The sequence below is a fragment of the Cyanistes caeruleus genome, chromosome 7, assembly GCF_971803275.1.
Source record: "Cyanistes caeruleus chromosome 7, bCyaCae1.hap1.1, whole genome shotgun sequence".
NCBI lineage: Eukaryota > Metazoa > Chordata > Aves > Passeriformes > Paridae > Cyanistes > Cyanistes caeruleus.
In genome coordinates, this window is record NC_141707.1 from 39405718 (window position 1) to 39431243 (window position 25526).

General features: G+C 43.0%; 1 protein-coding gene across 8 annotated transcripts in view; it reads left to right on the forward strand.

Annotated features, from left to right (window-relative positions):
- The window catches only part of EPC2 (enhancer of polycomb 2), a 35456-nt gene that overhangs the window by 428 nt on the left and 9502 nt on the right, over positions 1 to 25526 (forward strand). Inside the window, exons 1-10 of one of the 8 annotated variants that reach the window (XM_086898242.1) lie at positions 78 to 188; positions 13285 to 13444; positions 18700 to 18845; positions 21125 to 21331; positions 21914 to 22062; positions 22276 to 22408; positions 23341 to 23529; positions 23762 to 23851; positions 24310 to 24455; positions 24555 to 24898. In XM_086898242.1, the coding sequence (XP_086754368.1) occupies positions 13345 to 13444; positions 18700 to 18845; positions 21125 to 21331; positions 21914 to 22062; positions 22276 to 22408; positions 23341 to 23529; positions 23762 to 23851; positions 24310 to 24455; positions 24555 to 24898 (1504 nt within the window). In that variant the 5' untranslated portion in view covers positions 78 to 188; positions 13285 to 13344. Of the gene's footprint in view, positions 1 to 77; positions 189 to 211; positions 368 to 4688; positions 5023 to 13284; positions 13445 to 18699; positions 18846 to 21124; positions 21332 to 21913; positions 22063 to 22275; positions 22409 to 23313; positions 23530 to 23761; positions 23852 to 24309; positions 24456 to 24554; positions 24899 to 25526 lie in introns of those variants that run through there. The other 7 variants (XM_086898239.1, XM_086898243.1, XM_086898240.1 and 4 more) reach the window with 7 other exon arrangements.

Sequence of the window (25526 nt, forward strand, 5' to 3'; positions counted from 1 at the left end):
GGGGCACCATTGTTTACAGGCACCCCCCGCACGGGGAACCGGCCGCCGGTATTCACCAAGCGCGCTACGCTCGCTCCGCCGCGGGGCGCGCGGGGCGCTGCGCAAACGGCGCAGCGTAAGCCGCGGTCCGGCGCCGCGAGCGGGCCCTGCCGCCGTCCGCCATCTTCTGCTGCGCGTCCCGGGCGCGGGTGAGCGGGGGGGGCTCGGCGTGAGGGCGGCGGGACGGGCCGGCGGCAGCGCGGAGCGGAGCGGGGTGTCGGAGCAGCCGAGCGCGGTGTCAGAGCGGCGGAGCGCGGCGCTGGCCCGGCGGAGCGGGGCGGGCTGCCGGACAGGCTTCGGGGTGTCAGAGCGGTGGAGCGTGCTCGAGGTGTCAGTTCGGATTGTCACTTCGGGGTGCCGGAGCCGACTCGGGATGACCGAGCGGCGCAGCGGCTTTGGTGTGGCGGCTCGCCGTGCCGGAGCGGCGGAGTATCGGAGCCGGGATGCCGGAGCGGCGGCTCGGGGATGCCGGAGCGGGCTCGGGCTGTGCCGGTGCGGGGTGCACGGGATGCCGGAGCGGCTGGGGATGCCGGGGTGCTGCAGCGGGCTCGGGATGCCGGCCCGGTGGAGCGGCTCGGGGTGCTCGGCGCGTTGTGGACTAAAGCTGATACTACTCCTGCCAAGCCTGTTGTGAGTGGCTGTCAAGTCGCTCGGGCTGGAGCTGGGGAGGCGGTGGCGGCGTGAAAGCGCTGGGTGCAGCGTGCTGTGCCACTCCACAGGGAACGAGCGCGTCCGGGCCAGCTTCTCCCTTCTCCTCCGGCCGGGTGTCCCCGAGCCCGGCGGCAGCTCCGTGTCGCGGTTTGGGGCGCTGTCAGTCGCTTGGTAGAGAGGCTGAGGGTACAGCCCAGCACACACACACACACACACACGGTGCACATGTGGGGCTGCAGGGCCGCTTTGGCTCCCCGTGTGGGACAGTGTTTCTGTCCCCGTGTGGGACAGTGACTGTTCCTGCAGCCACCCCTGGTGCTGCTCGGAGTTATTTAACACCGATGGTTTGTGCTGCTGCTTGGTGTGCATCGCATGGCCGAGGCGTCAGCTGGACGCGTTGTGTGAAGCGTTGGAGCTTTAATGTTATTTCTAAATTAACCAGTGTTCAGCGTGGATGTGTGATGTGTGTTCCGCTCGCGGTGTTAAAGGGTGGAAAAGCTTTTGTGCGCTGAGGTAAATAAAAGTTTCTGGGGGTTTTGGTGAGCAGTGGGATAGCTTTGAAAACGCTTGCCTGCAGTTCTGGTGTCCTCCAAACGTACTGCTTTGTCTTGCCGATCTTCAAACGCTTTTCTGTAAGAGTAAGGTTTATTTTGTGCTCCTGGGAGTTGTGTAAGCTCAGACAGAGGCTGTCGCCTGATGTGTCTGTACTTGCAGAGCCGATAGTAAATGCACCCTCCAGAATTTCCTCAATGAATCCGTGTCTCCGCCTCAGCCAAACCTCTGTGCCTGTGGATTGGCTTTTCCGAGGTTACAGCTGTCAAAGGAGGCTCCGTGCTTTCCTCACTGCTTTTTTCTCACCTGACTGTTGGTATTAAAAGGAATCCTCTGTCTTATCATGGTGGGGTTTTATTTTTTAATTTACTGTGTATAGTACAGTGGGATCAAAACTTCAGGAATTCCCCAAGAGTAACTCTGCTAAAAGCTGGGATTGTAGTTGAAAGGAACGACATTGGGGTACTAATGAAGCAATTTTGGAGACTAATTTGGTTTTCTCAGCCTCTAAAGTCTATCTTGCAGTGGTGTGTTTCCATTTAATATTTAAACTGATTCTTAAAAATTGCTGTAATTTTGATAAATCATGTTTAAAATAAAGTTAATGGAAAATTGCTGTAATAGTTTGAGCAAACAAGCTGCTTATGGGCTGCTTAAATGATCGAGAAGATTAGATTTGTATTTCAATAAAACTACTTTAGTGTTGTCCTAAAAAGTTGTTTTTCTGAGAGAGTGAGGTTTGTTTTCTCTGCGCTGACATGTGGCTCTGTTTGATATATTATGTAATAGTCTCAAAATGAAATGACTGAAGCAATATATAAACATCGTGCGAGATGCATCAGCCAGGCAAGATTATAAACTGCTATTCTTAGATTATTCAGATCATTACCATGTGGTGATGGTTTCATTCATGGCTTGTCCTTCTCCCAGTGTAGCACAGATAATTCTTAATTGTACTTTTTTTTCTGAATGATATGAACTTTTTCATGGCTGTTGTGCATAACAGTAGTTAAATATTTGAGAAATACCTAAACAGCTTTAATTGATAGCAAATACTGCTGTGATCGATTTGATGTATTTTAAAAGGGACTTCTTGGAGGGAGAGAGAAATCTCTGCACACTCATTTCTGCCACCTCAATTTCTAGGGTGTCTCAAGGCCTTTTTCCCCGAGTGAGAGTTGTTTGAAGCCTCAGGGTGGCTGCTGTTTTCCATTTGCTGTTCAGAGCCACAAACCTCGTGTTCCTGTGGCCCCGGGACACCACTCTCCTCCGGTGCCACCCTCTAGGACTGTCATGGGGTCAGACAGCACCTTCCGGGATATATTCCACTGGAAATCATCATTATTTACAGATTTGCAGGATTTAAAAAGCATGAGTGGCACATCTGCCCTGTTCTTTACAACCCAGCCTCTCTGGTGCAGACATGTGATTTAATTAGTTGGTGATTGATCTTTTGTACATACAGAAGTGCAGATTTTGGTCCATTTATTTTTGATGAATATTCTGGAACTGTTTCTGTATGAGTATCTCAGAGATTTATATCCACTCGCAGTGTTTCACAAATCAGCAGCTCATTTCTCTCACTTGGAGATTCCAGCTGTGAAAGAATTAGATTTCTCTTCTGTAGCATGTTTATGTTACAAATGTTTATAATTTACTCTAAATTAACCTGAGGAAGCAAATTGTGTGGGTTTGTTTTTAAACTCACGTGAGAGAGCGATGGCTGGAGCAGAAGCAGGAAGGTGTCCTTTTGGGAATTCAGAAACTGAGCAGGGACACTTGGGCTTCTTTTCCTGATGAGTAAGACTTTTATTTACTAATGCTAATGAATTGTTTTGACTGGAAAGGGAGCAAGTTGCAGAGCAGATAAGCCCTGGATTTGTTTCTTATCACATTAGTGTGTTTTTATTTGAATACCTATAATTGGAGATTGCCGAGTTGCACGTTGTGAGGTGAAATCCTGTTTGATAATGAGGCACATTCACACGGAAGGCTCTGGGAAGTCAATTTACCTGAGGTGTGAGGAAGCTGAAAATGTGGTGGTAATGGGTGATCCCGGGATTGCCTGGCCAGAGCTGTCTGAGCCTTCATCTCAATCCTTGTTTGAACATCCATTCATTTCCACTTCAGCTTGGCACGGCATCACAGGCCTGAGGCTGGAGAGGAAAAGGCAGGAATGGCAACTTAAGGACATGGTTTGACGCTGCAGAAATGCTGACACCGTACCCGTGGGAAAGGACTTTCCTTCCCAGCTCTGCAGGGATCACCTCGGGATGAGCCTTCTCTAATCATTAAATACAGCATTCAGTTCTGATTATTTCGGCTGGAAGTAGTTAACTTGAATTTTTTTGGTTGATTCATTCAGTTCCTTTTGTAATGCTGGAACTTGAAGTGCTCATCATTGGGCTTCGAGGTATCCTGGAGCTGGTGATGCTCCTGAAACAACTTTTTCATTCTCCTTTCAAAGCAGGAAGCTTTTAGCTTTGCACAAGTCCTGCTTTCCCTGTTAAATTGTATCAGCAAAAATATTCATAAAGAATATTTCTCTCTGATACAGAGAACTGGGAGAGTATCAAATGTGTGAGGATTCACATAAGCTGCTGATCAGAAGTGCTGGTGCTGTCTGATGTGCTTAGGTCTGAGTTTAAAAACACAAATACACATAAATCACTTCCCACATGGACAGAGTCTTCTCTTAACTGGATGTTTGTGTGTGGGCTGTGCATTCATAACCTGTGGTTGAACCCTCAAAGTTCCTTACAAACGAGAGGCTTTGTAGAACAAAGAGACACGGACAGCAGTGAGTAAAGCAGCAGGTCAACAGAGGATAACTTCAGCTCCAACCATGCAAATATTCTGGAAAACAGAAATCCCTCGGAAAGACTGCATGGGAATCTATGTGAAAAACTCCAGGGATTCTATTTCCATGCAAAACCAGGTGAAATCAAGACAGCACACTTGCTTTGGAAAGGAATTGGGTTTGTTTGACTAAAATCAACTGGGTTTTCTGCTGGGGAAATACAATTCCCAGTGTAAGTCATTCCTCAGTTAGAGTTAAGCACCTGTATTTATTTACTTACTTGGGGAGTGCTTGGAGACTGCTGAGATTACTGAAGTATGTTTGGCATTAGGCAGTGAAATGCTGGGTTGTGATTTTTATTCACAGAATCCTGAGATTCAGTTTTGTTTGAGATCTTTCCCTGCCTTGATCTTCTGTACTTTTGTCCCTCTCTCCGAGTCCCATTGCTTCGTGCAGTGATGTCCCTCCCAAGTGCACATTTCGGTTCCGTTTTTATTTTAGTTTTCAGCTCTGATCCTTTATCCTTTCTGTGCCATCACCTGCAGAATCTCTGGTCCCTGTTTAATGTCCCATTTGATAACTGTGAATCAGAATTAACCCCGAGCAGCTGAGCACTGGGGAGCTCTCAAAACCGAGGAGCTTCCCGTTTAATTTGTTGTGGCTGAAGTTAAACACGACCAGGGTTTGCTCTGAAGTCTCCACCTCGCGAGCAGTTTATTAGGGCTTATCACATTAACACCTATCAGCAAACCTGTCCCAAGTGCTTGAGTTATCAGCTTAGCCCGGGACAAATGTCATTGATCTCCGAGTGTGCTTTTAAGATAGAGCTGAGTAACCGAGCTGCAGGTAGAGGGGACATGGTGCTTCTTGTGGTGTTGATGAGAGGTGGTGACAGCCACCGTGGGACAGCGGATCATCCTTCCTTTCACCGGGAGCACGTGGGGATAGAGATGGGAATGGAGAAGCGGTGTCATCTCGAGGTTAGATGGGTTCAGCCCTATCTTAACACCGCGCGGGTAATTTAGATAAAGCTGCATTTTTGCTGCAGGCCAGAGGCTGCTCGGGGTCAGCGCTGGCAGAGCTGCCCGGGCTGGTTTGGGTGCCCGTGGCCCTGGAGCACAATGGGAGCTGCCGGGCTGTTAATTGAGAGTCACACCTCGGGTCATTATGCAGGAACTTTCCCTGGTGGGAAGGGTTCCTCGGCAGGAGGTGCAATTCCATGACAAAAGCTTAGGGGAGCGCTTGGGAATCGGCCTGGCTGAGCTGAATGGCTCAGCTCTGGGACGTCTCAAATGCAGGGAGCAGTCCTTCCTTTTCCTTCAATTTAAGGAAGCCTTGGAAAGAAAATAGCTTGGGCTTCCTTGGATTTACAAAGTGCCAGATTTCACAGTGCTCCTGCTTGGCAAAACTGAGCAGGAAGCAGCTAGGTGCAATTTCTCTTTTGACTGAAACCAGTTGAAATGTCCTGCTTGAACAGTTTGGATCAACAGACATTAAATCTGCTTATAGTAACCACTGTTTTAATTATTTTTCGTAAGAAAGATCATTTTGATTGGTGCTAGATGTTCAAAAGGTTATTTGTAATTTATTTTGCCAACAAGGCTAATAAATAATGCCTTGTTTATGCCATAGCATATTTATCATTCTAACACTTCAACGTTTGGAAAGGTAAATAACTGATTTAATATTTACATGAACCTTAAAAGCCAGTGGTGGTGAAGATCAATTGTAGAACTGAAGTTTCTATAACAAGTAGAGAAGAATGGAACTAGAACTGAATTCCTGTATATAAAAGGGTGTAAGAAGTAGGAAAAATAATTTTGGGTGACTAAAAGTTTTATCAGTATAGACTGTGATAATTTTGAAAGTAATGCTGACTAGTTCTGAGTCAAAGTAACAACGTATTTGAGGATATGCTGTTTAAAAGCTTTGATTTTTGGTCCATTTTGCAAATTCCTACTTGTTAATGTGTAATAACCACAGTGTAGTGGAGCTGAAGGTGTTGGATTAAAATGCTGTCCCTGTCCATGGCAGGTGAAGTGCTGCAAATGTAAGGGAGCAAAAATCTGCAACAACAACAACAACAAAAAAATCAGAATTCTTAATTTCCCCAATTTCCTTTGTGCAATTCTAATTGTGGTTGAAACATTTACACCTTGGTCTCTCAAGTTTGGGTGCTCAGCACCTCCCCATTGGCAGAATTGTTCTCTGTGAGATGTTTTTGTGTCATCTTCAGTTGAAGATTTGCTCAGCTTCACTTGTGAGACTCTCCCCAATTGGTGAGATGCCATTTTTCCATCAGTTTTCCATCTCAGTAAACTCCTCTCTGCTCCTGTCCCCTGGGACACAGAAAGTGGTTCATCCACGGATCAGTTCTCAGCCAACAGAAACACTTCCTCCCCCCTTTCTCTGGTTGTTTTCTGTTGTTTACATTGGAATTTATAATTTGTTTTTCTCAGCTCTGTGCCATTTCTCTGGCTGCAGCTCACACTTGGGGGATCTTAGACCAGTCTGTGTTGCATAAAACAAACTGTTTCTACTTTGAAGCATCCCGGTGATGTTGGATTCCCCGTGCCAGGCTTGGATGTAAACAAACCACTCACTGCAGTGGTATCCAAAGATGGGATAATTAAGGGAAACACTGATACTACAGCAAGTTGGAAAAATAATAATTTCTGTTTCTTGAGTTAAAGGTATTTGGTTTAAACTGGAGTTTTGTGGTTAATTTTTAATAATTTTGATTTCTATCAATTACTGTGCATGTGTTTAAATTTATCTAACCTTTTTCTCAGTTGTCCAAACAGTAGAACCAATTTCAGACAATGTTTTGTATTACAAAATGAGGGATTTCTGTTTGCTCCACCAGGTCTCCAGCACTCCAGGTAGCATCACTTTGGCAATGAAAACACCATTTGTTTCAAAACTCTGTAAAATACAAATTCCCTGCTGCAAGTGTGTTCAGTTAAACAGAAACTCTGGATACTAATGCTGGGATAAAAACGTTCCCCACAGGCTGAGGTTAAATGCAGAGTGCAGAGGAGAGGTGCAGTGATCTCCTTCAGCTCCTGCTGGAGAATTTCCAGCTCTCGCTCCTCCCTGCTGCAAGGAGCAGCTCTGTGACTCACGGTCACATGGAGGTGTTGGTGTGTGCAGCCAGCATCAAACACAATTTGGGATCCCTGGATTATACCGGGTTTAATAAAGGGCAAAGCTCCTTCTTGGGGTGTCTCAGCCTTGAAAAATGCGTTGTGGGGTTCATGACATGAAAAATGAGACAATATTTCTCTAGGTCAGGGCCTTGCCACCCTGCTTTGACTGGGATAATCAGGATTTCTAATGGAATAATTTTTTACCTTGTGAGTGATGCCAGTGTATCCCAAGCAGATCTTTGGACTACATGTTACAGTATTTGTAACAATATGCTCCTAAAGTTTTTTGGGGAAAAAAAAATCCCACTCTTCAGTAAACAGAAATTTCTCATCTAGTACTTCAAACAGCTTTTCCAAAAAGTTTTTTTTTTTTTAATAATTCAATTTAATGTTTGTAACCATATTTATTTATTTATTGTTATAACAATAATTTGATTTTTAATCGTTAGCTTATATTCATGTTTTGGTAGACTGGGAACTTGTGTAAATGATTGTAGCTTTAAAATACAGAGTTTTAGTTGCTGTGGGGTTTCTGATATTTCATAGAAAGTGACAGTTGTGTGTCCATATGTTCATAAATAGTGAATAATCATTTATTTACAGGGATGAGAGATTGCTCATGCTCTCAGACATTGCTGCTGGGGTGATATTTGGGATATCTCACAGTTGTTTCACGTCCAGTTTGACATGAATTGGTTGAAAATGGTTGTGGTCTGTGCTCATTTCACTGTCCCTATCCCTTTATCAGTGTCTGTGGGCTGATTGCCACTTTTATTTCCTCAAGAGCTTCACTTGGCTTTAGGTCCCCCAGAGGGGGAAGAAAGACATTCCTGGGCCTTGTTTTGGTACACACTGGATTTTTCCTCATTTAGGTTGACATCTGCTCTCTGGAGACATCTTCATCTGTATAGGAGGTGTCACCCAGGAGTGTTGGGGGCCCTTCCCTTGGGTTGATCCAACATCAGTATTCCAGAGATACCTTCAGGGGATGGGCTGTAATCCCAGGATTTGGATTGGCTTGGCTTGGGTGCTGCTTTGGGAAGTTGCACTTTAACAACTGGGAAAGGGAAGAAAGTGATGGAAAAGTCAGGGAATCTCAGACTGGTTTGGGTTGGAAGGGACTTAAAGCCCCATCCAGTGCCACCCCTGCCATGGCAGGGACACCTCCATCTGTCCCAGGCTGCTCCCAGCCCTGTCCAACCTGGCCTTGGGCACTCCCAGGGATCCAGGAGCAGCTACAGCTTCTCTGGGCACCTGTGCCAGGGACTCTCCACCCTCCCAGGGAAGGATTTCACCCATTCCAGGGACCTGTGTGAATTTTTAGGATGGAGCAGCCCAATTTGATTCACTTCCCCTGCCTTCTGTCCCTGAGTCAGTAAGAGCAGCCAACCTTTAGTACATTTTTTTGGTTGTAGTCACAATTCACCAGTATGGAAGGCAAGTGTGGGGCAGGTGGTTCTTGTGATTATTTATTTTTTTAAGAAAGGGTGGGGATATCATGTTGGAAAAACTTGATATGGCCAAAAGTGAGACTGAGAAATAGTTCCATGAGCCCTTTTCACTTGTGTATCTTCTCTTTCTTGTGGGTTTTCTCCAGCTTCCTTCCATTGAGTATTGAAAACTTCTTAGGGAAGCTGAGTGGAATTGTCCTTGAAAGCCTTGGTTTGAGTGTGTTGGTTTTCACTCAATATTTGGATTTTTATGGTTTTCTCAGTGCCCTGCATTACTTGATAATTAATCCACTGTTTTAAGGGGACACCCTGTGCAAGAGGAAACAGCTCTGATTCCTGACTAGATTAAGTCTTTATCAAATCAGTAGAAAAATGCATATTATCATCTTTGAATCACTGAAATGCATGTTTTCCAAAATAAATCCAGAATGAAGCCATGGGTTTCAGCTCTCAAGGGTGGGAATTCCTGTGGAGCACACACTGATTTCCTGCTCTGTACGTGACTCCTTATTTCACTTGGCCTCTTTCCACCTCAGAGCAGAGGGAGAGGGAAGAAAGGGAAACAGGTCTGTAGGATTGCAAGGGTTAACTGCACAAGAAAACAAAAGCTGGTGCTTGAGTTTACACTTTTGCTCTTGGGAATCTTCTCTAAAAAAAGTGTCTGTGTGCAGAGAGGGAGGAGATGGGGCTGAGGCTTTCCAAGACAGGGAGGCTTCTGACCAAATTAGCTTTTGAGCTTCCTGACACTTTTTTTCTGGAAGTGCTGTCAAGAGGTGTTACTCGCTGTGCTTGAGACTTTGCAAGATGAGTCTGCACATTTCCAACTATACTTCTGTACTTTTAGCTTCTGAATCTCACTATTAAAGATAAAAATGTCTTTTTTTAAAATTTCCCAGTTGGAATATAATGTTTAACAAGTGAAATATTTAGACTTCAGTACATTTTAATTGTTTTCTTTGCTTTAATTCTTTTCTTGGTGCAGGTAGATTGGAAGGCTGACTCTAGGTTGGCCTAGAAATAACTTATTTTGAGTTGGAAAAATTGTTGATAAATTTACTTTTCTGTTCCATCCTACTTGTATGGAGGGCTGTGGGGTTAAAGCAGTGAAACAACCTAAAGAGGAGTAACTTCGCTAATTTGGTGTAGTTTTAAGGAATGAAGATGGGAACAGGTAAATTGAATCCTAAAGCTTTGTTGCCTAGGGATTTGTACCCAATATGGAATTGCTCACTGGAGTTTGATATTTAAAATGAACTTTTCAGTGTGAAGATGGTGTTCAGCCATGAGCATCTCCAACTATGCTCAACCAAAAAACTTGCAGTTATTTAAAGTTCAATAAACTCTGTTTCTCAGAGATTACTTGAGGGGTGGCAACAAGAGACTTAAAGGTTAAGAAAAACCCAACCTGGTCTGTAGGGTCCAGGTGCTCTGGTTTGTGGGATAAAAGGAATTAGGAGCAGTGAGGGGCTGGAATGAGATGGTTTGGGTTGAAATCATTCTGTGATTCCATGATATTCGTGAAAAATGTGTAAAAAGTACCATTCAGTATTGATCAGTGCTTGCCTTAAAACTTAACAAAAATAACTTCAGGATAATAGGATCAATACCTGTTGATTTATTACTGTTGTTGGACTCTGTTTTTGAGTGAAGAAACTCCCAGACAGAAAAGTGGAGTGAGAACATGAGATCTGTGGGATTTCAGGGATGGAGGGAATGGCAGTGAAGGTACCTTGCTCTCAGCTGGGCTTCGAGTCTGGCTCTGAGTGTCTGCAACCAAAACTAAGTATTTTACATACCAGGCTTGTAGGGATAGTTGGGTTTTTTCCCTCCTGAGGAAAAATGGAAGGAAGGATTGTGGTGTCTCAGAAGGGAGCAGTCCAGAGAGCAATTCTGGTTTAATGTGTAAATGTACCAGGATTGCAGGAATTTTTTGGGGTTTTTTTCCCTTCTGAATTAAAATGGAAGGAAGGATTGTGGTGTCTCAGAAGGGGTTCAGAGCACAGTTCTGGTTTAATGTGTAAATGGGCTCAGGCAGCAGTGTTGCACACACTAAACATTTACATCTCTCCAATGCTGTTGGTTGAAGAAATAGCCCTGTCTAAGCTGTGTTTGTTTGAAATTTTGTCTTCATACTGGAGAGAAAGGTCTGGATGTGCTTTTTAAGGAATTAATGGGTAATCACTCTTTGTCAGGGGCTCCTTTTTATTCCCATGGCAGCACGTTCTGTTTGCTGTCATCACTGCTTCTCTAATGCTCTGTTATTTTGTATAAGACCTTTGGATCTGCCCTACTGCAGAACAAAGTGTGAGCTTAAAATACTGTGTGTCTTTCAAAAGCATAAGAAAAAAGTGAAAACTAGACCAAAAGTTGTACTGGTTATAAATTGATCTGTAAAAACACTTCTTGAGGTTTAATAAATCCATTTAATTAGCCCAGCTTTCATATAAAAAACTTCAGAGTTTGTTTAAAGAGAATTGTTACAGGAGTTAAAGTTTCCTGTACTGGATGCTGAGCAGAAAGATTTGAGGTTTTTGTTCCTAATTTTAAAATTTACTTACTTTATCTGTCTGTTTTGGAGCTCTGCTGTTTGAGGTGTGACAGCAGCACTGCTGAAAGCTGAAATCTCTGTTTGAAAGCTGTGTTCTGCTTGAAGGCTTTTTATAGTGAAATGAGTACTAACACCTATTGTCAGCCTTCCTTGGGAACTCTGTGTGTGCTTACTACAGCGTTAAAACAGCTGAGGACCCGAATTACTCATCTCAATTACTCTTTCATGGGCTGCAGAAGCAAAAGGTGTTCTGAATTTGGGACAGATCAAGCCCTTCCTTACAGCAGTGGTGTGCTGTGGACTGCTGGTACACAGCTCCAGGGACAGCAGTTGAAAGCAGCCCAGTAATGAAACCATTTTTGTGTAGTTGAATTACTCAGCACTGCCAAGCTCTCCAAGACACGTTTTAATGGTGGAGTGACAGATTTACTCAGTGTGGAGTAACTCAGGCAGATCACAGCAGCTATTGGATTGCATGCTTGTCTTAATTCTAATAGCACTCACTTGGGAGCCTGATTGATTTAATGTTGCTTCATCTGCTGCAGGAGATTCCCAGAGCTGCTCTGATTGTGCAGGAGCTGCATTAATTGCATTTCTGTAAATCTTAACATTTAAAAGGGGATCATTTATTAAATATAATTTACGTGTTTTAAGGTTTTCTTTCACTCCCCCTTTTTTAAAATACCATTCTGTAGAATTAAAGAGGAAGAACTCTTGTTCTTGAGAGAATTTCCAAGTGGGTAGCAGAGTGTGTGAGTGCCAGACTGCCGTGTGTGCCAGGCTGCAGTGCCAGCCAGGCGCTGGAATTGGCACCTTCCCATTCCTGGTGTTGATCCTGGCCTCTTGGGAGTGTTAACAGTGGGGAGGGGCACCCTGAGAAAGCCAAAGGGAGGAGCACAGAGCAGCAAACCCTTTTTGTGTGTGTGTGTTTCTTCCTGCTCCTACCAAGTGCTTTTCCCAGCAGTTGGGTGTGTGGGAATGGCTGATAGAAAACCTGCAGCCCCTGGAACAGGCAGAGTAAGGTCCCATGGATCTGTGACAGTGCTGAGTTTGGGTTTCCAGCTGATATTCTACTCACCCTCCCCACCCCCCAAATCTGGGAAACTTTGGGGAAGAACAGCAGAAGCTGAATGAAACCTTCACTCTTGGTTCCACCAGCAGTTCATCTGCTGGGAGTCTGCACTTTGCTTGGTTTATGTAGGATTTGGAGAACTTGGTTACTTCACTTTTCCCAAGGGCTGTGTGGATCTGAGATCCTGTCCTGCTGAGGAATGTCACTCCCCTGGACACACAGGAGGCAGAGTAGCCTTGATGTCTTAGCCTGAGACATTTTTCTAGTGGTTTAAATTTTAACATGCAAGGCCTTTCAAGAGGGAAGTTACAGCTTAGCTCTGACTTGCAACAGTAGATGGTTGTCACTGAGTTAACTAATAAATGAACTAATAAAATTGTGTGGGGAAAAAATCTTTGTGAACTGCTACATTTGTTGTGATCTCTATTTCACCTGAAGTGATTCTGTGGAATTTGTGACTTTTGTCCCATAAGAATAAAATGAAGTGATACCTGTTTGGGGAGTCCTTGCTTTTCAGGTGTTATTCTGTGAGAACTCTTCTTCCTGTTGCTCTTAACTTGCTAAACTTCTAAAAGCAGGCCAGTTAGGATTGCTGGGTAGACAGGAATGATGAAATTTACTATTCTTCTGACTTTAAAGGCCTGATCTTGCATGCATTTTCTTTCTGACAGGTTTGGATGGGTTTGGCTTTCCCCAGCCCTAATTTTCTGCTGAGGTTATTTTGTGAAGTTTGAATGTTTGTCTTTTTCCCAGTCTGGTGGAAGGTGTGGGCTGTGTCTGAACAAAGGATTCTCTTCATCTGTTTGTAGTTCATTCACTGCAGTTTTAAGATTGCCATCAGTTAGGAACCCTAAAAAGTTGGAGACACACATCTTAAGAACAAGCATCCTGCTGGTCTCTAAAACCCAGTAAAGCCTCCACTCTGTTATCCTGTAGGGAAACAGTGGGAGAAAAGGCTGACTGTCTTCATATGCACTTTGTACACTGATACCTAAATCAACTCTCCCATTTTCCCCTTGCAGGAACATCATTTGCAACGGGCCATCTCAGCACAGCAAGTCTTCAGAGAAAAGAAGGAGAGCATGGTTATCCCAGTCCCTGAAGCAGAGAGCAATGTCAACTACTACAATCGTTTGTACAAAGGAGAGTTCAAGCAACCAAAGCAGTTCATTCACATCCAACGTGAGTTAAAAACATTGGGAGTGTTGTGGGTTGTGGTGTCTGTTCAACTCCTTATTTAACCTGAGGAACCTCTGTCTTGAGGTCAGAGTTGCTGCAGTGGTCAGGAAGTGGGAGGACTCAGAAATCCATTTATAGATGTAAATTCCAGCATCTTCTCAAGTTCTGGAAGAACTGACAGTTGCTGGTGAAGGTGGGCATTTTGCTGCAGGGTTTGTTTCTGGCTCTGTGCTGATGCTCTGTCCATGTGCAGCAGCTGCTGAGCCTCATCCTGGCTCTTGGTTTTCCAATATTCTTGATCTAGCCTCACTTCTTGTGTATTTTTTCCTTCCTAGTCCTTAGAAGGAGTAACTGAAGCTGCCTGGCTGCCTCCTGGTTGCTTATACTGATGTAGGGAGCAGGAGAGAGGTTGTCTTGCTCACCTGTTAGCTCCAAAGTTCTCTGTAAGTGCAGATCCATAAACCAGAAGAGTTTTTGTGATGGAATCAGCCTTTGTCCTGCTGCTCAGAATAGAATTCTGGCAGAGCAGGGCAGCTGTGCTGCCACTGGGATTCAGGCTGTTCCGGGTAACAATCACTTCTCTCTGAGTTTGGCTAAAACTGAAGAATTCTGTTTCAGCAGAGAACTCTGAGTTTATTTTATAGATAAAATATTCCGCATGAGTTTACCTTATGTCTTACAAGATCTCATTAATGTAAGCTTGTGGGCTGTGAATTAATTTTCCCACTTCTTTTGGTTGATGTTCTGTTGACAAGTGGCACTTTCACAGTTCAGTTGTTCCTTGGCACACAGTTCATGTTTGTCCTTTGCAGGATGTGGTTCAGGGGGTTATTTGGTCACTTGGATTCCTCCCAGGACTTACCTTTGTAGCAAAACCTTTGGTTCAATTATTGCATCATTTCTCACCAGTGTGGTGAAGTTGGTCCAGTTTTTTTCCATTTGTTTACAAAATAGGAGATTCTGGAAATAATCAGGGTTCTCTGTGGTGCAAAACCATAGAGGTGATGAGGGAAAAATCAACTAAAAGGAATTGTTTCTTTCCTTAATAAAAGAAACAAATTTGGAAACAAGGCAGTCTGAATGAACTGAAACCAAGCTGCTGATGGAGGAGTGTATTTTATTCTGTTCTTTGTTGGACACTGCCAGAAACACTGTGAATACTGTTAATAAACATGTCTAAAAATGTTAAATATATTATGCCAATTTTTCTTTGTCTTGTTGAGCCTCACAGTCTTTCTGGACAGAATTACAGAAGGTATTTGAGCTGAAGATAAATATCAGATACTGCTCCAAGATAATTTTTCCCACATATTCTGGATGGAGTAGGTGTGATAAAAGGCAGCTTTATGCTACATAAACTGCTTAGAAATTCTCTTCTAATGCTTAAATCACAAATAGCAACAATACTTTGGCCAGGGAAGTTATGTAAACTGATAGAGAATGCCAGGAGGACACATACTATAATCCATGCTTACTGGTGGGTATTTCTAGCAAATTATATTTTACTGAGATTCTGGTAGCCTGACATTTTAGTATGTTTTGCCTTAATTTATTTAGATCGCTGGTTCCAAGCAGAGAAAAGTTAATTTCTTTGTAAGGCCTGGAATTTGTGAATAAACAAGGTTCCAGGTGTTAGTCAACCTCAGTGGCACCAACACAGGTGATGTGGAGCTGAATGCAAAGAAAAAAACTTGAACTATTCTAATTATTCCAGCATGCTGCATAATTTTCCAAAAATATTTGTAGCTTTAATAACATGGAGATGCATTTTAAATTATTGATAATTAGCAAAGAGATGAAGTTGATAAACTTGGACCTAAATCAGAGCTTAGGGGATGGAAGACAAGTGTCCCCTCACAGGAACGATGGTACAGTGTTCATTAAGTGCAGAATGGACTCCAGGAATCCTTAAAAGGAACTTTTTGGCAGAAAGTTTCTTTCATTTTTTGGTTGGGTGACCCCCTGTATTTATCAGTTTGCTGCCTTGACTGAGGCCTGGTTGTTGCTGTTGGCACGAGAGGGTGGCAGGGCTGTGGTTTGCTGGGGAGGGAAGGCACTGGAAACACTGGCTTCAGTGGGAACTCGTGCCTGTGTCAGCTTCAATGAGTGTGGAACCACAGCCTTAATTCAGTTAACTAAATTAACTCATTTCATTTAGCTTAGTTAAACCCAGTTCAATGTAACTTCACTGAGAAACAAATTGCATTTGTGTGAGTTGGTATAAACCCAGTTTCTAGGGGAGCTCAAGTGAACAAGAAAGCAAATCCTTCTGTCAGGTACTGCTGGGGGTGGGTGGAGTGGCAGAGGGTGGGAACTGGATGTTGTATCTGCAGCAGCAAATCAGAGTCTTGAGCATTCCTGGAGAAACTTTCCAGGTGGGATCACTGGGGCCTGTCTGACAGTGCCCTGTAGTAATGCAGATGTTCTGGAAGAGAAAGGCTGGATTCATTCTGAGTCAGAAGAATGTCCCAGGATTTAGCAGGAGCTGTCCATGTGGACTGGAACATGGGGGCTGGTTCTCCAGCAGCTCACCCAGCTAGCTGCCATGGCAGAGGCAGGAACAGGGAGTGATGGATGATTCCATCCATGGCACATAAACACCTGGGTCTTGTGATGGCTTTGGATGCCAGAGAGCTGCCACCAGGCCAGCTCCAGGGTGAAAAATGGCCTTTTCTAGAACAGTTTCAGTTCCCTCAGTGCTTGGGGAAAGAAGAAAACTGGTAATTAAGGATGTTGCTGAAAATGTGTTTTGAGGAGCGTTCATTGAACATCGGGGAGGAGGACACTTCTGTGGGACAAGCCAGCTTTAGGTTGATGAACTCCAGAGAAGTGGTAGCCTTGCATTTCCTGAGGCCCTCACACCTCCCCAGGCTGCTGAGAGTTTGTGGCCATCCTGTCTGCACTGAAACAGGCTCTGCTTCATCCCTTCAGTGTCATTAACCTGCACCCCCATGCAAACCCCCTCTGCACTGATAAATACAGCTCACAACAAATTGAACATTGCTGAAGGCAGAAAAGCATGAAAAGTGGGATGTGTGACAAGGGCTCCTGCTGTTCTCACAGGAATGATGGGGGTTTGTTTAAGAAAATGAGACTGGATTTGTTTGATATGTGGGGATCCTGGCAAGAACCTGTTGGATGCCTTTTATCATCTTGAATATTTATCAAAATAGTGAGCAGAGAGGGGAAGGGACCCCCTGCTTCCAGCTGAGGTGCACCATGGGGCCACTCTTGGTGCTGGGAGTAACCTGCCTTCCCTCCTGGACACCCATCACTGGTATCCAGTGTGGTCCTGAGGGTGATTGGTGTTTTAAGATACTTCTTGATGGAATGGTTGGGTTTTCTTTTTGCTTGTCTTGTTGTCTCCTGGCTGCCTCTCACTTGATCCTGATCTTATTCTGGAAGGTGGGTACTTCAAGACCTTTTAGAGACTCTTCTTTTCCCACTGTGGAAACAAAGGGAAGTTTCCTGGCACCGCTTACAATTTACAGGTGAACAACATCACCTCTTCTCTGTCACAGATCCTCCTGCTCACTGATGCTCTGGCTTGGAAAAACTGGCTGGAAACATTTTGTCCACAGGGGATTATTGAATTATCTACTGACAGGCAATGGGTTGACATATTTTCTGATGTGACACCGACTGTGAGAGCAAACAAGCTTTCTGTGGACTGTAATGGTTTTCAGTCCACATGTGAGCTGTGATCTGCTGGAGAGGCAGAGCTGATGTTGAAAGCTGCAGTTTAAGTCTCATACACAGTTAATTGTTGGAGAGCTCTTGGTCACATGCCCAGTGACAGTGTCTTAAATAAACTTGCCATGCAACTTGTATTACTGAATTAATACTGCTAGCAGTTCTTGACACATGGTTACAGCCTGTTATTAATTTCTCCTCAAATAAATTGTTACAGTGTGTGGCAGGTCAGAGAGCTCTTCTGGCCGAGTGCTGTTGTCAGAATTGGGGCAGTGTCTCCTCTGAGAGGTACCAGCTTGAGCTGAAGATGCTGAGGAGCTGCCTTTTAGCCCTTCCCAGCTGCATCTGGCTGAGTTTCTGTGCTTGAATAAATAAATAGATAAATACTGGTAGAGGTTTAACTAATTTATTGCATTGGATCACAGAGAGAATGGTCTTGGGCAAGGCTGAGATGTGGAAGGGCACTGCTTACCACCTGCCTGTGGGAGGAAAAATACTGGGATTTGTTTTAAAGACTTCTTTTTTGGTGGCTTTTTTCTGCTCCTGGTTTTCCAAGTTTTTGTTTTAAGGAGCTCTCAAAGCACACAGGGCAGCTCAGTAGCAGGAGTTTTTTAATTAGCACTTGGCATAGCCACAAGTTAAGAGCACGGAGATAAGATAGTGCTGTTTGTCTTATTAAGAATAGAATATATTTCATCAGGCCTATTAACTGCTGTTATTCCAGCGCTGATTGAATTACTGGGAGTGTTGTACCTCGTGTGTCACCCCTTCAAGGTTTTATTAGGTGTACAATTAATGTTTCTATTAACAGTTCGTACGCAATTCACTCATATTTCTTGTAAAATTTTATTTCTGCTGTGTTACCTGGATGAGAACTTCCTTCTGCTTTTAGTAGGACCAGGAACTTTGTCAAGTATGGGAACTAATTAGCATAATTAGTAATAAAGACATGAGCTTTGCTGAGAAGTTGAGAACTGACTATTTGGAGAGCCTGAAGGAATTGTCAGGCTCTGCATCCACAGCTGAGGTGGTTTTAGAGAAGAACAATTCCCATAGGATTGGTGTAGGATTTCTACAGTTACATAAAACAAGAAAAGGTTTAGTCTGTTAAATATTTCAACACTTTAGGTTTGGTGTACTGTTTAAAAATAGGCAACAGAAATTATATTGGAACTTGAGTGTAAATGCTTTTTTTCCAAGTCTGGAATTTGATTGAAAATGGTCTTAGTTGTTACTCTTTTACCATGATATTCTGAAGGAGCTGTATTATATCAGTACTGTCAAGCATCTTTGCTCTTGTTTTGCAGAGATACATTAACGTTTCTGTGTCTATCACCCCTTCAAGTCACTTAAAATGAAACTTCTTGGACTCTTTTTGTATTGGAAGTTGGAGACAAGCAGCTTCTACCTGCCGTGTGTTACATGGGGAAGCTTTTTAGCATAAAAAAAGTGTTCTTGGCAGAGAAGTGCTGGTCTGGAATTTTCTCAGTCATTTTTGGTTTCTGATTGCAGATGTGTGTCCACAGTGTGTTACTTACCCAGCATTTCAATTTCTTGTGTTCCAGCCTTTAACCTGGACAATGAACAGCCAGATTATGATATGGACTCTGAGGATGAGACCCTACTGAACAGGCTGAACAGGAAGATGGAAATCAAGCCACTGCAGTTTGAAATAATGGTTGACAGACTCGAAAAAGCCAGTTCTAGTCAGGTATGGTGTGAAGAAATCACTGAGAGGTTTTGCTTTCCTGGGGGTGGTTCTGGGTGGGTGCTTGGTTTTATTTCCTCTTAACAGTTTGTGTGTCTGTGTGTCTGTTCCACAAAAATCACATTGCTGTCTCCTGTGTCAATACTGGTAACTTCAGATAAAACAGGTGGGGAAGGAGCTTTTGGGGTTGCAGGACTGATTTTAAATTTTAATTCCTGGCCACAAAGTGTTAGAAACACACAGCTTGTTTTACCACTGTTGGTATGGAATAAGCTTGTGATGATCAGTAGGTGTAGAAATGGCTGCAAACATTTAATAATCCAAATTTTGTTTCACTTGTTTGCGCTGGACATTGGTTGGTTTTTGAGGATTAGAAACACAGAATTAACCTAGTGCCAGTGTTAAATCAGATCCTGAGGTGTTCCAGGAGGGCAGTGTCTGGAAAAGGATCTTACAGCCCAAAATATTTACTCCGAAACTACACCTGAGGGATCAGGTTTGCAAATCAAGTTTGAGGTGTTATTTCCCAGTGAGATGAGAATTTGTGGGAATGAAAAATCCATTGTGGGATCCATGGCTCTGCCTCAGTTCCTTAACCTGATTTTCAGTGCTGTGTTAAAAGGCCAAAATATTGAATTTTTCTCTCTGGACTTCTGAGCAACTTCAGAAAGGCAGAGATTTCTTACTATGCTAAGAAAATGGGAACAAAGGGAAAAAATAGGGAATATATTGGATGATACTTGTTGAACATGTACTTGGGTTTGCTGGAGCTTTGATAAAGACACCTCTGTTTTGGCTTTCAGTTTCAGACCATTCTTTTCATGATCATCACTTTTCATGATCAGTATTCATCCTTCTGATGGTGGTTTCACCTTTCTTTGCTGGATTTAAGATTTGAAGATGCTTTTCAAAAATAAAATGCTATAAGAATACAGGTTTTTTCTGTAAATACAAGCAACTCTTGCAGGTTTATGGAGCCTGGGAAGTGGCTGGTGGGGTTTGAGTGCTGCCTCCCAATTCCCAGTTTCCATGCCTTATCCCTGGAATATTAAAGGATGTTGTTTGGAATGGTTTCCCTGCCCAGGAGGGGTTCCAGGCTTTCCTCTTGGGCATTCTGATTTAAGCAGGGAATAGAAGGACTCTGCATCTGGAATCAGACATGAGCACACAGGCTCAACTTTGCTTCCCCAGCTGTGTACCCAAGGCAGAGCGGATTTATTTTTTATTACAAATATGTTAATGGTAAAGGGGAGCAAAAAACAAACAAAACCAAAATTATTTCTAAGCAATACTTTTTCCTTTTTGTGAAAAACAGTTCAGTGCCTTTTCTAATTCTGCCATAGATTGCAAAGGTTTTATTCTGCTCTGGCTGGAATTAACACTTGCAGAGTAGCCATGGTTACACTTAGGATTTCCTTCATTTTCCAAAATGTGTTGTTTCCTTTTTTTGCTTCTCCTAACGTAGGGACAAGATTTAAGTTTGACACATTGCAAAAGTGCAAATTAAGCTGTTCACTTGATATTCTTCAAATTATGGGGCAGATGAAGTGCTGCCTGACTTCTTTTTAAGTAATACTAGAGGTACTATTTTCTTCTTATTTAATGAATGGGTTGAAGATGATATGAGCCTGTTAAACCAATGTACTATTTAGTGATACTTCTGCATTTACTTAGACTCTGATTTCCATATAAAAAGCTGAACATAGATGTAATTTTTATCTTTAAATGACCTTTAAACTACCATCTACTGAAATAACTTAGCAAACAAGTGAACAGCTTTGTGTCTCCAGGCTGGAATAAACAGGCACGGGCATTGTCCCATTCTATCACAAAGTAAACATTTTAGAGGGGAAATAATTAAGAAGCAAATTTGCTTCTAGGGGAATCCACATAAAGCTGCAAAGAATTACACATTAATAAAGGTTAACCAATGAGAAACTTTTTATTTGTTTAGGAAACAATAGTCAGATAAAAGTGATTCCCAAATCATGATCTGCAGACTGTAGTAAGTTCTTTCTATCCTGTGCTTGTAGTTGTTTCCAAGTGTTTTCAGATTCCATGAAAGATTGATGGAGTTCTGGACCATTGGATGAAAGAGATACTGCTGGTTCAGAAAAACTGGGAACTCTTAACTGGTGGCTTCTCTTTCTGTGAATGCTTTTTTCATCCCTTTACTCTTTTGCTGGAAAATAATGAAGTTTATCCAGAAAGTGCACAATTGGTGTGAGTGTGTGGTGACCTTCCCCTCACCCCCAACCCAACTTTTCCCTGTTCCCCTGCAGCTTGTGACCCTTCAGGAAGCCAAACTGCTGCTCAATGAGGACGATTACCTGATCAAGGCTGTCTATGACTACTGGGTGAGGAAGCGCAAGAACTGCCGGGGGCCCTCCCTCATCCCCCAGATCAAGCAGGAGAAGAGGGACGGCTCCACCAACAACGACCCCTACGTGGCCTTCCGCAGGAGAACTGAGAAGATGCAGACCAGAAAGGTGACTTGGCAGACTCTGCTGCTTGGAATTTTACATCTCTCCCTTGGTAGGGATAATTGGGATCCCTGTCCAGCTTCTTGCAGAGGACAATTTACCATCCATCTGTTTCTTGAGCTGAAACTCAGAGCAATGCCTGGCACACAGCGTGCTGGGTTGGGAGCTTTCCTTTCTGTGGGAAAAGGGGAAACAAGTTCCCAGTTTCTGGATTTTTAGATGGAATGATTTGAACCAGGGAATGTGTAATCACCCAGCATTTTGCTTTGTACACATGTGTGCGGAATCAAGGTGGGGCAAGTGTTGTAGGCTTGAATTCCTTGTGCTGACAAACTTCCACTGGGTTGATCTGGAATCTGAGCAATACATGGGGGGAAGTGGCTGAAAAGTTCTTCCCAGTTTACTCTGAAAACTGGGTTTGTTTGCTTTTTGTGGCTTTTTGTTTGCCAAGTAGAATCTGCTGTAGGAAAAGCTGCTTTGGAGTGTCCTCATGAGCCTCATTTGCAGCAGTATTATATAACTTTATTTTTACAGTTTGTGCCTCGTGGCCTTTGCTTTTGACTAAAAATTGGTTTCATCTCTCCACAGAACCGAAAGAACGATGAAGCATCTTACGAGAAGATGTTGAAATTAAGGAGGGAGTTTAGCAGAGCCATAACAATTTTGGAGATGATTAAGAGGAGAGAGAAAACAAAACGGGAGCTGTTGCATTTAACGTTGGAAGTTGTGGAGAAAAGGTAAAATTCCAAATTATAAAAACCAAGGTTTTAAATTTTCATTAAATAGCTTTGAAATCATTTCTCATCATTTATTTATTGTAGCACCATACCAAACTTCAGAATTTAAAAGAGAAGGGGTTTGTGTAGGCAATTGGAAGACACTGGTTTGTGTCTTTCAGACATTTCCCAGTGGAAATGCAGCCCTATAGTTTTAATCCTGGTTTTTTTGAGGTACCATTTGGGTGATTATGGAGGTGAAATCCTCAATGAAGTGAAGCTGAACAGACCCGAAAAAGAGATGGGCACAACTCCTTCATCTCTCCACAACGGGAACCACCACAAAGTTCAAGAATGTAAAGTTAAGGTAAGATTTTTGTTCCCCTGCCACGAGTCTGTTGTTCCTGGGATCATCATTCCTTTGGGATCATCGTCCCTTTGGATATATTTTGAATTCAGACCTGTCTCGGAAGAAATAACCTGAAATATTAGCAGTTAAAATGCTTGGGGCTGAGGCTGAGAGTTGAAGACCTCTGGAAATTTGTATTTAGCACCTGCGACACCTAGTGGTCCCAGAATTCCATACAAAGCCCTGAAAGCCTGGCTCTCCAGGAATTTTGGCATTCCTCATGTTTCTCCTCTGCTTCCCAAGCTCCATTACTGGAGTTTCAGTCAGGATGTTATTGATGAGTGTTAATTCAGGGTAAATTTAAACATTTTTTCAAACTGCACTGCTGCTTCTCCTTCAAATGCAGAATTTTGCAAGTGAAAGAATCTTTTCAAATGGGAGCTTTGAAGTTTAATAACATTTGTGTTCAAGTGGACAGTTCAATATCGATGGAATTGCTCACTGCAGAGGGTTTTTGTGAGAAAAATCTTAAATAGCCAACCCAAATACCACCACATCTGTTCAAAAGTGTCAGCTCTGTGAGAAACAGGAAACAAATTAAATTGTTTCTTTTGAACATGTCTGAGCAGTTCAGAAAATTGAAAGTGCTGGGGAAAAATGAGATCTCAGAAAATAATTGGAAGAGGAATTTCAATGACAATATACTGAGTGTAGTGCAGAGTGAGGAGCCTCTCAGGCTCAGACATGGCCTGTGAGCTCTCTTGATTGCTTTTACAGGTATTTATTAATAATCAGAGGAAAAGTTCTGGGGTTTAATGTGTTCAGTAAATTTTGCATGATGCATCTCAAATCCCTGCAGAACCTTTGGAAGACAAACAGCCCTTTCTTGAAGTCATTAAGTTTCCTCATGCTTTAGTTTTTAGAATTTCCTGTTTGTTTTTCCCGAGCAGCATCCTCACCACTCCTCTCTGAAGGAGGAGGTGTCCGATGTTGTCCGTCAGAAGAAGAAATACCTGAAGAAGCCCAAGCTGGAGTGTGTGGTGACCCCTCAGCCCCTGGCTGAGCCCTTGCCTGTGCTCAGCAAGAGCGATATCAAACAGTATGACTTCCACAGCTCTGATGAGGATGAGTTCCCACAGGTAAAATCTCACTGTACACAAGGCAGGAATTCCAGTTAGCTGGTGCTTGGCCAGCCTGGCTCATCCCAACTCTGAATATATTTAAAAGTTCTTCGGATAAATTGAGTTTTCCTTCTGTGCTGTGCATTGCTATATAAACATGGCAGTTCACGTTATATAAACACAAAGTTTTATCATAAATACAATTATACAAATGTGGCACTTGGGATAATGATGTTGTTTTCTGGTCTAGGTACCCTCACCAGTGTCAGAAGCAGAAGAAGAAAATGATCCTGATGGACCTTGTGCTTTCAGGAGAAGAGCAGGATGCCAGTATTATGCTGTAAGAATATCCAGTGTTATGCTGGGCTGTTGGGTTCAGTGGTGGTTTCTTTAATTTAGGTTGGCATAGTGCTAGTGTTGGAGTTCAGTTCTCACCACCAAAGCTTTGATGCTTTGGTGACTCCAAAGACAATTGCAGGAACATCCCCTTTTCTGCTTGGCTCTGAAGGGTCCAAGCTGAATTCCCACTTGCTCAGAATTCATCCTCCTTTCTTTTTTCCCTTAGCCTGTGAGTTAATTCCTTTGCCAGAAGATGTTGAGATGATTGAAAACTTTTATTTTCATTTTCTCCAACTTCTCCATTACTGTTTGAAGCCTAAATGTTAGAGTTTATTTTTTAACTACTGAAGCTATTATTGATTAACTCAACATAAAACCACATGTTCTGTCCTGGAGTCTGTGCATGATAACCAGCAATGCCCTAATCAAAGTATAAAATTGTCTTCTCTTTCTTCACAGCCTCGTTTGGACCAAACAAATTCTTCGTATGAAAGCCCAGAATTGGCAGAATTGGACAAACTGAGGTTCAGGCATTGCCTTACAACCCTTACAATCCCAAGGAGATGTATAGGATTTGCAAGGAGGAGGATTGGCAGGGGTGGAAGGTACAGTTGGGTTATTTTTAATTCTTCATTCCCCTTCAAAGGATTAAAAGTATTAAAAAGATCATGAACCTAATGATTTTCCTCCTCCTCTTTAATCAGGGTTATCATGGACCGAATATCCACAGAACATGATCCTGTCTTGAGGCAGATTGACCCGGAAATGCTGAACAGTTTTTCAAGCTCTTCCCAGACTTTAGAATTTTCTTCTAATTTTTCACGGACCAATGCTTCCAATAAACATTGTGAAAACAGACTGTCCCTTCCTGAAATCCTAAGCAATATCAGATCATGTCGACTGCAGTGTTTCCAGCCCAGGCTACTCAATCCCCAGGACAGTGATAGTGAAGAATGTACCTCAAGGAAAGCAGGGCAGACTGTGAATAATAAAAGAGTCTCTGCAGCATCTGTAGCTTTATTGAACACCAGCAAGAATGGCATATCAGGTAGGCAAGGATTTGTCTTCTTCTGGGATTGAAAATGCTGAATTTTGGGGTTTTTCTTTGTGGCTGGACTGATGAGATCTTCAGCACTGGTGTGGAGCTAACCACAGCTACAGCCTGAGTATTTTACATTTCTTAAAACATACAGAAACTTCCCACAAACACTGCTTCCTCCCGCTTTGCTTCCATTAGAATTTGAAGTGCTGGATTCAGACATTATTCAAAGCAGGGATTCTGCTCATATGAAGAGTTGTTTAGGTCTAATTGAGTCTTAATGGCACTAATTGGTCTAACCTTGTTTAAGTCTAGAAGAATGCTCATTATGAATACAAAATAAAGCTGGTGGTTTCTTGGGGAGGGTGGGTGTGGCTCATTTTTGTTGGCAGTTTTCATTTTTGACTCAGACAAATGTAGGAAGTTCCTTAGTGCCCTGAGCAGGCGTGGAAAGGTCTGCAAATGGTAAAAATGTTAGTGGAAGCATCCAGTGATGAAAAAACTGCTTTAAGCTTAAATTGAGCAGTGTTTGCCTCACTTACTTCATGAGCTGGAGTTGTAATGGCTCAAGTTTTAACACTGTCACTTCTTTATAATCATAAGGGAGTGAAAATGATATGGTTCTCCAAAAATGTGA